The 12882-nt window shown below is 39.2% G+C and overlaps 1 protein-coding gene across 1 annotated transcript in view; it reads left to right on the top strand.

Annotated features, from left to right (window-relative positions):
- The window catches only part of nonC (serine/threonine-protein kinase Smg1), a 1411261-nt gene that overhangs the window by 269670 nt on the left and 1128709 nt on the right, over positions 1-12882 (top strand). Inside the window, exon 14 of the mRNA XM_090378365.1 lies at positions 2951-3081. Coding sequence (XP_090234491.1) covers positions 2951-3081 — 131 coding nt within the window. The remainder of the gene's footprint in view (positions 1-2950; positions 3082-12882) is intronic.

Raw genomic sequence — 12882 nt, 5'->3', positions numbered from 1 at the left:
CACACACACACACACACACACACACAAGGGGCACATTGCAGCTAAAATATATCTATAGAATGAACAAGAGCAAAGCAGCAACAATCAATAAAGTAAATTCTTATTTGAATGCTTGGTTTTTTAGTCCACCAGAAACAATATAGTGGCTACATGAAAGATTATTTACATGAAGTCATATAAAATTGAATGACTACTATACATACACCTAGCAGAAAGACAACTTATTTATTTTGTGTCTGGTGAAGAACACTATGCAATGGAAAGAGCACGTACAAAAGATACAAAATTACCAGGCCTGCTTCTACTTATGTTGTGAAGATGGCTTCTACTTATGTTGTGAATCAGCAAGACAACTACATTATGTAGAAATTCCTCAACATTATACGTATGATAAAACTAAATGGGGAAAAAGGCAAATATTTTCAAAATTCATAAGTCGAATGTTCATGGTTAATCCAAAATACAGAAAGCTATATCTCCTGTGTATTTTATTATTGTATGTAAGAGTAGCTCAGAGTGATGGAACTCATCTTGGGAACAGTTAATTAGTTAACTTTTTTGTCCAACATTCATAGCAGCTGCTGAAAAAAATAAAACTGGATAGTGATGACAAATGGTCTCACTGTCATTTTGTGCACCCAGAAATGTCAGTGAACTGTGGATGTTGTTCCATGATGCACTTTCAGAAGATTTCCAAAAGATGCAAATTTCCAAATTCTGCAATACGTTTCCCGGCGCCTCCGTAGCCAGGTGGGAAGGAGCAGCAGTGCATAGCACACACTTCTTGATTAGACCGGGGTTCGAGCCCGTCACCACTAAATACGGAGGATGCGGAAAGGTCAGGGAATGATCACCGCATATCCCGGAGCAATATGAGTTTTTGAATGGTTAATCCCCATTCTGTTTACTACCGCAAGACTACATCTGAAACTAAGCATCATTGCATGTTGATGTAGAAATTTATACTCCGATAAAGGATTAGTTAATGGAACACATAATCGTAAAAGGCTTGCATGAACATTGTGTCGCAGTAGAAGTTATTGGCACTGGAAAGACTATTCTCGTTCCCAGGATTCAGTTATGTCTCCAAGATCCTACAATTCCTTTCAAATTGTGTAGAAGACAATTTCCACTCAAAATTTCATTTCCAGTGACAATCAGTAAGGCTCTAGGACAAACCCTTAATCACGTTGAAATTTACCTACCATCTCCCATTTTTTCCCCATGGTCAGTTGTACATGGCTTTTTACAGAGCGATAATAGTATCAACAACATCATTTAAGGATGTTGTTGATACTATTATTGAAGGGCTTCAACAGCATATAGACAATAATAAAATGATAACAACCAATATAATATTTAAAGAAGTATTAAAAAATAATAATAAAAATATGTATATAAAGTGCTTAGCATCATAATACACAGCCATTTCTGAATAAACAGAAAATTAAGGTGGCATCGTTTTAGGTTATATCTCATATTGTGAATGCCTTCACAACGAGTTGCCATGATATTGCACTACTTCGAATAAGTAACGCTTCACCTAAGGAGAAGACTAGTGTTACTTATTCTCAGATAGGTACCACCACCCAGACAGCACTGTTTCAGGGCTATTTGGCCCTTCGTCAGTGAGTGGGTAGGTACCCAAGTGATGCAATGATGGCAAAAACAGTTATGAAGTATAACTCCACAATATGAGAGATGCCTGATGGTGTATGATGTATTTAGACTAAGGCGCATTTAGGGCTAGAGCCTCAAGCTGCGAACAAATTTAGACTATGTATATAAAGTGCTTAGCATCATAATACACAGCCATTTCTGAATAAACAGAAAATTTTTAAGGTGGCATCGTTTTAGGTTATATCTCATATTGTGAATGCCTTCACAACGAGTTGCCATGATATTGCACTACTTCGAATAAGTAACGCTTCACCTAAGGAGAAGACTAGTGTTACTTATTCTCAGATAGGTACCACCACCCAGACAGCACTGTTTCAGGGCTATTTGGCCCTTCGTCAGTGAGTGGGTAGGTACCCAAGTGATGCAATGATGGCAAAAACAGTTATGAAGTATAACTCCACAATATGAGAGATGCCTGATGGTGTATGATGTATTTAGACTAAGGCGCATTTAGGGCTAGAGCCTCAAGCTGTCTGGGTGGTGGCACCTATCTGAGAATAAGTAACACTAGTCTTCTCCTTAGGTGAAGCGTTACTTATTCGAAGTAGTGCAATATCATGGCAACTCGTTGTGAAGGCATTCACAATATGAGATATAACCTAAAACGATGCCACCTTAAAAATTTTCTGTTTATTCAGAAATGGCTGTGTATTATGATGCTAAGCACTTTATATACATAGTCTAAATTTGTTCGTAGCTTGAGGCTCTAGCCCTAAATGCGCCTTAGTCTAAATACATCATACACCATCAGGCATCTCTCATATTGTGGAGTTATACTTCATAACTGTTTTTGCCATCATTGCATCACTTGGGTACCTACCCACTCACTGACGAAGGGCCAAATAGCCCTGAAACAGTGCTGTCTGGGTGGTGGTACCTATCTGAGAATAAGTAACACTAGTCTTCTCCTTAGGTGAAGCGTTACTTATTCGAAGCAGTGCAATATCATGGCAACTCGTTGTGAAGGCATTCACAATATGAGATATAACCTAAAACGATGCCACCTTAAAAATTTTCTGTTTATTCAGAAATGGCTGTGTATTATGATGCTAAGCACTTTATATACATAGTCTAAATTTGTTCGCAGCTTGAGGCTCTAGCCCTAAATGCGCCTTAGTCTTAATAAAAATATATAAATAACCTTTATTTATTAAAATATTTCATTTTCTAAATGTGCCAATTATTCATATGGGTACAGCTATTCTTACTTAAATTACTTTTTCTTAATGGAACTGATGATTATATATATATTTTTTGTCTCCCCTTCTAGATGTGGGCATTAAAGCCAAGCTTTTTTGATCTGATTTCTCATCATTTGCAACCAAAATCAAAAATTCTAGCAACTAAATACCCTGCAGTGCAGTATGCTATTCTTTATGCTCTGTATTCCCACTCAGCCAGGTATAATTTCATTTTTCAGATGTATATTACAGTAAAATCCTATTACGGTTAATACTATTTTAAAAATAATTTTGTTAACATGAACAAAATTGTAGAAATAACCATATTATTCTGCATATGTCATTGTGTTATTACTTGAAGTTAATACCATTAATTAATGCATCATTAATTTTCAATATTGTTATAATGACTAATCTCGTTTGAGTGATGGTGTCAACTGTGCATTAAAAATTCAGTATAATGAAATATTTACAGAATTTTCTGTATGAAGTGTGATTTTGCCAAGAATGGAAAATGATTTGCAAATATTGTGAAAAATGATGCAGGAGCAAATGCATACTTTGTTGTGTCAGTTGTTTCAAGCTCATTACTCAGCCGGAACTTACTCAAGCTATAGTTAACCCTTATGCTCTTCTTGGAAGGGCATATTTTATACAAATGACACTTTTTTTCAATTTCTGAATTTTCCACAGATTTCTTTCAGTGCTGGTTATATTTTTGTATTTATAATATGTATCTGTAATTTTAGGGCATCTCTCAGAACATATATTTTAATAATAAAATTTATTGTACTTTGCCAAAACTGTTTTGTAAATAATATCCTGCTAAATAATGTTCAGATCACAAATATCATTTCTAGGTGCATGCAAGAAAACCTTTGGACTGAGGCCGACTGGGCTAGCCGAGTGGGTCAAGTACCTGCCCGGCAACCCAAAGGTCGCGGGTTCAATTCCCGCCTCAGGCTTGGATCAAAGTACTGCAAAAACCTTGGGAGGTGCAATATGGCCACAGAAGCCAATGCGCCAACAACTACCAAATCAAAAAAAAAAAAAAAACCTTTGGACTGATACTGTCTACAGATTGCTGAATGCATCGTATCAAACAAACTATAAATGTTATTAATGAGTAAAGAAATAGAGTCAGATTTTGGTTTGTAATTGAGGGCCCGAAATCTGCAGATGCTAGCAAGATTAAAGGAAAATGTGGAAATGAATTTTTGCATCATGCCTCATCCATTATCATATCCCTTAAACCACATTTGCCGGGGTAAATACAAGGAAGCAGGTTATGCCTGAACAAAGAAAGGCATTGCTGTAAGGCCATAGTTTCCAGATACCCACTCTTGAAAGATTCCTTATTCACTGAGGAATATTGCACTGTCAGTAGGCCCCGAGTGCCAACTGATAGTGACCTAGCAATTTTTTTGTGCCGTATATAGAGTGCTCTTTCTCAGCGAATAAGTTATATTTATTTTCTAGTGTCTTTTCTTCTTGTTTTACTCAAGTGATTCTTTATTTAAAAGCTTTCATGTAAGAATCCAGAAAGGAAATTCACCTTTCTTTCCTTATATATATAATCTGTACCAACCCAACTAACTTCCTCAACTGCTTGGTCACCGGTCGCACAGCTCCTCCCCCCCACGTGGAAGGGCCCAGTAACCTGGGAGAAGAAAGTTACTCTCCAAGGGCTAAAAGGAGCAAAGATGGACTTAAATAATTTTCCTCCTTTAGAGCTATCAAGGTCAGAAATGTCCAATGAAAATGATTTAAACCAACCTAAAAGACTACAAAGATAAGCAGAGTATCCTAACCTCCCTAACTTTCTGGTGGTACACTCTCTGTCTACTCAGCCTGTGGGTAAGTTATCACTATTTATGATCCAAAAATATTTGGAATCTATTGCTAGATCACCAAAAATGGTGAAGAGACTACAATCAGGAGACCTGGTTGAAACAGCTGCCACCAAACATTCTGAGTGGCTATTAAATACAAAAACATTTGGTGGGTTTCCAGTATCTGTTACTCCCCACAATACTTTGTGGGCAGTAACAGATACTGGAAAGTAACAGTATCAAATGGCGTCATCACAGAGGGGTACCTACTTTCAGTGTCTGAGGAGGAATTAGTCCAAGAATTTAGTAATCAGAAGGTAATCAGTGCGAAGCGTATAATGATTAAAAATGATGGAAACTCGTACCAACTCGATCCATCATTTTAACCTTCAGCACTCCTGATTTGCCATCCACTGTAAAAGCTGGCTATTTAAACCTGCAGATTCGGCCGTACATCCTGAATCCTCTTTGCTGTTTTAAATGCCAGAAATATGGCCATTCTCAGTAGGTATGCAGAGGTGATGCCATCTGTCCTATAGTAGTAATAGAATCTGCCGTGTTGTGCAAGGAAGCCAATGGCTTTTGCCTCACTGGCAAAAAAAAACAAGTAGGTAAGAAAATCCAAATGATATGCTTCCCTCATCACACCGGTAAGTATCTGGTAGACCTTTGAATTTATTGAAACTGTCAGCCTCGACTACCTGTGAGGGCAGTTTGTTCCAGCTATCAATGACCCGCTAGTTAAAGAAATTAATTTGTAATTTGAATTTCTGAACCCTAGTTCTGGAATTTTTTAGAACAGTGAAAATTCCACCTTCATTTATTTTACTAATCCCTCTCAGAGCCTTATAAACCTCAATCAGGTCACCTCAGAAGCGCCTGGTTGTCATGCTCTGCAGCCTACATAATCAGAGTCTTTTCTCATACCTTTCAAGTTAGCCTGTCTTTGGACCATTTTAAGTAGCTTGTTGTCTTTTTCAGAGTTCCCTGACGAAAGCCCACACGAAAAAGCTCACACAAATTCTGTAGAGAAAAAACCACACTGTCATGTATTCTCACACGGATGCTCACATTAAAGAATGCTCACATTATTTTTAGTTTACAAAAACAAAATATTTCATATTTCAAAATGCAACAAAATGTTGAATTTATATATTTCATTTTTTCTATATGATGTATTTTAATATAACTTTTGATTTTAATATAAAGTAGAATAGTTGGATACATTAGCATTAGTTGAGGCATATGATGCAAGAAAGCAAGCTTAGGCAGCATCAGCCAAAAAGAAAAAGAAAAAAAAACCTCCCATTTCACCCCTCCGTTCTTTCAAATACCTGTCCAGCTCAGCCTTAAATTTATTTGGGCGATCAACTTCCACAATGAAAGATGGAAGTCTGTTCCATCAATCAGGCACCTCCATAGCCAGGGGGGAAGGAGCAGCAGTGCGTAGCACTCGCTTCTTGATTAGACCAGGGTTCAAGCCCGTCACCACCAAATACGGAGGATGCGGAAATCCACCAATCAACCAGCCACTGGCTAAAGGCAAATTTCTGCACATCTATTCTACAACTGTCTTTCCTCGGTTTGAATCTGTATCCCCCCTCAGGTTCTTAATCTGAGCAAGAGGAAGAATCCCGTCAGCATTCAGCTTGCTCAACCCATTCAAGACCTTATGCACCTCAGATCACCTTCTGCTGAAATTTACAGAACTTAAGCCTTTCTTGGTAAGAGCACCCTATTGTTCCCCTCACCAATCTTGTTGCCCTTCTTTGTATGCGTTCTAGCAACTCTACATCCTTCCTAAAATGAGGCCCCCCTGACCTGTACACAGTACTCTAGGTGTGGCCTGACCATTGCCTTGTATAATGGGATAATCACCTCCCTGTCCTTGCTACCAAAATTCCTATGTATCATTGACAAGACTCCATGACCTGCCCTGGCAGCCTGTCTGCACTGCTCAGCAAACTTCATATTTGACTGGGTGCCTCCATAGCCAGGTGGGCAGGAGCGGCAGTGCATAGCACACGCTTCTTGATTAGACCGTGTTCGAGCCCATGACCACCAAATACGGAGGATGCGGAAAGGTCAGGGAATGACCACCGCATATCCCGGGAGCAATATGGCCTTAGTTGCTAATGTTCCTAAAAACCAAATAATGACAACAACATATTTGACTGCACAATTACCCCCAGGTCTTTTTCACTTTCCATTTCTCTGAGTGTAGAAACACAGTTGTATGCTTCTCTTATGGTATTGCTACCCATATGCAGTACTTTGCATTTATCAATTTTAAACTTCAGTTGCCACTCCTCAGCCCATTTGCCCAACTTATCTATTTGTAGCAACTTACTCTTAATGCCATACCTCTCCAGTATGTACAGCAGTCTTCCACGTGCAACAGTATCAAAAGATTTCCTGAAATCCAAGTATATGATATCAAAATAATTTTTGACATTCTGTTCCTTTGTGACCACATCATAGTATCCAATGGCGCCTCCGTAGCGAGGTGGGCAGGAGCAGCAGTGCGGAGCGTACCCTTCTTGATCAGACCGGGGTTCGAGCCTGTGACCACTGCATATTTCCGGAGCAATACGGCCTTAGTTGCTAATGCTCCTAAAATCCAAATAACAAACAAACATAGTATCCAATCAGACAAGACAAGACACCCTTATTTAACCTATGCTTGTCTTAACTATTATTGCAGTCAAGTATAGATGATCCTGCAATACTTCTTTAACCATCGACTCAGTTATTTTGCTCAGAACACAAGTTAAACTAACATGTCTGTAGTTACTTGTCTCCTTTTGAACTCCCTTTGTGAATAGGCGATACATTTGTATATCTGCAGTCCATGGGGACCTCCCGAGTCCAAGAAGTTCTCTTAATTATGGCTAAGGGTTTGCTTTCTTTCTTTGCTGCCTTCTTTAATATAACTGAATAGATCCCATCCACCCCAAGTGCCTTCCTTATGTTTAACTTCAACAATTTCTCCTCCACTTTGCTCTCAGTTATTACAAAATCACTTAGCTCCCTGTTAGAGTTTGATAAACTTCTGGCATTCCTCTCATTGAATAACTCCTCATTTGTGAATGTAGATGCAAAGTACTCCTTCAGCCACATTATATGTAGCTCTAAGCACCATACGCAAGCAGGTTGCACAGCTTCAAACCCAGTCTTCCCAACTGCAAAGGAAGTCATCCTTCGTTTTCTAAATCATTTGATATGTGGAAAACATATCAAATAACATTCTGTTCCTTTGCAGAATTTATGAATTATATCTTTGAATTTTCTGGAAAGAAAATTTAAAGATAAGAAATGACCACCGCATATCCCGGAGCAATATGGCCTTAGTTGCTAATGCTCCTAAAAACCAAATAACAAACAACAACAACAGTATGGAAGTGGATGTACACCCGGATTATGAGGAACCTTCCTAGAATTGCATGCCAACGACACTATCGATACTGGTCGTCCCACAATCCTCAAAAAAGACTGGAAAAAATGCCCCACATCCAAAAAAACAGCCAGATGAATTATCCTCAAGTAAACCTAAATAATGAATAACATCATAGAGGACCAAGTAGTCATTCTGATGGCTTAAGGGATTTAATAGTACAATTCAACTCCATAGCTCCAAAAGGAAACATTCTTGTCACCCCAAGTTTGCCAAAATTCTGCTATTATTTGATTTAAAGATGAGATAGAAACTCAGTCTCCTGCACATGGAGGAGTAGCCATTCTGGTTAATTCTAATGTGCCATCCAAGCTGATCCAGTTAAGAACAAATCTACAAGCTGTTGCTACTCGTATTGCAGTTGGTACATCAGTTACCCTTGTTACTGTTTATATTCCACCATCTTTACCTCTTCCCCATTCAGAACTTGACAGTCTCATTACACAACTCCCAACTCCAATTTGTCTTTTCGGTGACTTTAATGGATGCCATCCATTGTGGTGGTCCGCTACAATGGACAGAAGTGGCAAATTAATTGAAGAATTTATGAATTATAGTGATCTTAATTTACTAAACTCTGGATTTCCTACTTATATCCACATACAGGATCTACTTCTGCAGTTGACTTATCAATTTGCTCTCCATCCATCTTTCCAATCCTGACATGGTTGGTATTATCTGATCCCTTTAACATTGACCACTTTTCAATTATTTGCTCAATACAAACAAGGGAAACTCAAAATTCTAACCACCGATCTAGTTCGAAGTTTATTATTGCGAACTGGGATGGCTATTCTGCCCAAAAGCTCTTAGACAGAATTTATGTCCAACAGAAACATATTGATGATGTTACTACTTACATCACCAATTAGATTTTGACTGGGGCAAATGCTTTCATTCCAAAATCCAAGACATATCGCACTTACCGAAATCACTGGTGAATGTAGAGTGCTCTTTTGCCAAACAAGAGAAAAGCAGCCGCACCTGAATAATTTCCAGAAGTGTCCTACTACTACTGCTGCTAACTTAATTGCTTATAAAAGGCTTAATGCAAAAGCAAGGCAGAAGGAAAGCAAAACGCGATTCGTGGATTGCTTTTGCATCAACCATCACAAAAGACACTGACACATGGTTTATCTGGAGAAGGATACAGGTGCTAAATGGCAAATTTGTTCAGATGCCCTTTACGATACTGCACTCGAAAGGGAAACACATGTCTGCTACTGAAGAAGTTGCCAATCCATTAGCAGAATCTTTCCCAACATCTCTGCTTCTGTTTCCTATGCATCCTCCTTCCAGAGCATCAAAGATGGTGCAGAATGGTTTAAATTTGACTTCTTAACATGCTGCTCCTTTCCATAAAAACCAACCCTTTACAATAAATACAACTGAAAGAATCATTAAATAGACCTCCAAACAGTGTTTCAGGGTAAGATGGTGTTAATTGCATTATGCTGAAGAATTCACATGAAGAGGACTTGTGCATCCTGTTGCATTTCTACAATCGGATTTTCTCTGAAAATTGCTGTCATTCTTCCTGGTGCCATTTGTTCATTATCACCATACCAAAACCAGGCAAAGATCCTTCCTTGGTTCAAATTTATAGGCCAATATCTCTTATGAGCTGCATAGGGAAAATTTTCGAAAGGGTGATTCATACAAGACTTACATCCGGGAGTCACAGAATCTCCTTTCAGACCATCAGTATGGATTTCGGAAGAATAGGTCAACGCTAGATGTGCTTATCAAAGCTGAATCTCATATTCGCAATTCCTTTGTCATATGAAAACATCTAGTCATGGCCAACTTAGATCTTGAAAAGGTATTCAACACTACTTGGCGTTATGGTATTATAATGAATTTTTACCCTCTAGGTCCAAGGGGACAGCTGCCTGAAATAATTCAAAAATTCTTCTGACTTCGGTGTTTTCAGGTCCAATATAAAAACGTACTGTCTACATCTCACATTCAAGAGGAAGGCGTACTACATGGTTCGATACTTAGTCCAACACTATTCGCAATTCGAGTTAGCGATATGACACAGAATATCCCAAAAACTGCTGATACCTACAGACAACCTTATCGTTTCCTGTTAGTCTAAAAGTATGAAGACCATCGAATGGCAGCTCCAACTAGCCATAACCAAAATAGAATCCTGGACTTCACGGAATGATTATCGACTGTCAGGAAATAAATGCACTGCCACTCGCTTCTGCAAGCTATGGGCTCTCCATCCTGATTCTGAACTAGAAATAAACAAAATTCCACTTATTTCTTGGACTGATATTGGACAGCAAGCTAAACTTCCAAGCTCACATCACTCATTTAAGAACTACTTGTCTAAAGTATATGAATATACTTTGATCAGTCTCGTCCATGTCATGGGGAGCTGATCAGTATACCTTACTACATGCCAACTGGGCTAGCCGGGTTGGCATGTGCCTGCCAGGCAACCCAAAGGTCGCGGGTTTGAATCCCGCCTTGGATCATAGTGCAAAAACCTTGGGCGGTGCATTATGGCCACAGAAGCCGATGCGCCAACAACTAACAAAAGAAAAAAAAAAAAAAACCTTATGACTCTGCCAGAGTAAGCACATTACGCCTCCATAGCGAGGTGCGCAGGAGCAGCAGTGTGTAGCACAAGCTTCTTGATTAGACCGGGGTTCAAGCCCGTGACCACCAAATACGGAGGATGCCGAAAGGTCAGTGAATGGCCACCGCATTATTTCCCCGGAGCAATATGGCCTTAGTTGCTAATGCTCCTAAAAACCAAACAGCAACTGGAGAATTACCTGGAGATCGGTATTTAAGGAATTGGTAGCGGATATTCAAGAAGTTGAAGCTGATTGAGCAGAGCCAAAGTTTCTCAAACTGGAAAATGGAATGCAATGTGCTATCATCAGCAAAACTATGGGTAGGATTTCTGGTCAATTGGAAGGTCATTAATATACAAGAGGAAAAGAGTGGGGGGAAAGAACTAAACCTTGTAGGGCTGAGCATTAGTGGAGAAGGTAGAAGGAAGAGAGCCATCTACCATCACCCTCAGTGAGCGGGCAGACCAATTACAAAAAACAGTTGGCAAACCATAAGATGGAAGCTTGTTTAAAAGACCTTTATGCCAAACATGATCGAAAGCCTTTGAGATGTCAAGAGCAACTACTTGTGTTTCACCGAACCATTGAATTAGTCCATAAATGGGTAACATAAGCCAGAATATCACCAGTGGATCGACACTGACGGAATCCATACTGGCGATCGTTGATCAAACTCAAGGTTTCTAGGTAGTTTAAGAGTTGGCGGTTAATTGATTTCTCCATTACTTTAGAAAGAGTAGAAGTAATTGCAATGGGACGATAATTGGATGGGAGGGATTTGTCACCCTTTTTAGGAACTGGCTGGATATGAGCAAATTTCCAAGCAGAAGGAAAAACAGTAAAAAAAGTCAAAAAAGGCGGCAAAGATTAGGATTAAGTTCAGGAGTGCAGGATTTGAGAACAGGTGGAGAAATACCATCAGGACCTGGAGCTTTCTTAGCATCAAGACTGGTCAGAATCCTTCTGACATCCTTTTGATGGAAGACCACAGGAGGAATTGAATTGAGTGTGCAGGAATCGTGGGAGGTGTTTTACCAAGATCCTTAATACATCAGTTGAAAGAAAAATGGGATGTTAGCCAGTCAGCTTTATCCTTGGCTGAAGTGACAAAAGAACCATCTGGTTTTGATAGAGGTGGGAGCAGAGATGGGCAAAAGTTGCGGCCAATAGTTTTGGCAAGAGACCAGAATGCTCAGCTACCATTAGGGCAAGAAGCAAGTTTTCTACTCTTAGCCTGTTCAAATTCTAGTTTGAACTGATTAATAATTGCTTTACAATTGTTGCGAGCTTTGGTGTAGGCAGAAAATGAAACTGAAGAATTGGAAACAAGCCAATTACAATGTACAACATTCTTTTATTGAAAAGCCTTAGAACATTTATTGGAAAACCAAGGTTTAGATAAATAACAAGATTTTAAGGTGGAGTGTGGAATAAAGGATTCCATTCCTGCAAGAATAATTTCACTGACACGATCTGAGCAAATGTGCACATCGGGAGTTTTGAACCAGTAATCTGACCAAGAAAAAGAAGAAAAGAAATCTTGCAGGTCATCCCATTCTGCATTCTTGAAACGACAAATAATACGATGTTGGGAATAGCCATGAGATAAAGGCTCCATTGGAGAAGAGACATTCACCAAGTTATGATCTGAGGTGCCTAGTGGACCACTCACTTCGATTGTGTACTTTGAAGGGTTATTTATGAGAAAAAGATCAAGCTGATGGAGCAAGATCTTTTCTATCAAGCTGATGGAAAAGATCAAGCAAAAGATGGTTAGGATTGTCTGGTATTCTGGTAGGTAAATGAACAATCTGTGCAAGGTCGTTAGTAATTGCAAAAGCCTCAGCATCTTGACCAGCCGAGTCTGTGTGACTAGAAAACAGAAGCTAGCTGGAGTTGTGAACATTAAAATCACTAAGGAAAATTACCCCATTGTTAGGAAAGTTGGACTGGAGAAAGTCAAGTTGCAAAGAGGAGAAGTCAAAGAGTTCCAAGTGATTAGTGGAGTTGGGAGAACGGTAGAGACAACAGATGAATTTGACTGAATGAGGTAGAGAGATTTTAAGCCAGGGAAGATAGAAAAGAGGAGATTCCAAATTGAAAAGTCTCTGACAGGGAATATAGGCATGGACTTATGCTCA

Source organism: Mastigoproctus giganteus, chromosome 7 (assembly GCF_048544385.1).
Source record: "Mastigoproctus giganteus isolate SK-2022 chromosome 7, ASM4854438v1, whole genome shotgun sequence".
Taxonomy (NCBI): Eukaryota; Metazoa; Arthropoda; class Arachnida; order Uropygi; family Thelyphonidae; genus Mastigoproctus; species Mastigoproctus giganteus.
The sequence above is the reverse complement of the archived record's forward strand: the minus strand, read 5'-3'. Positions and strand labels throughout refer to the sequence as shown.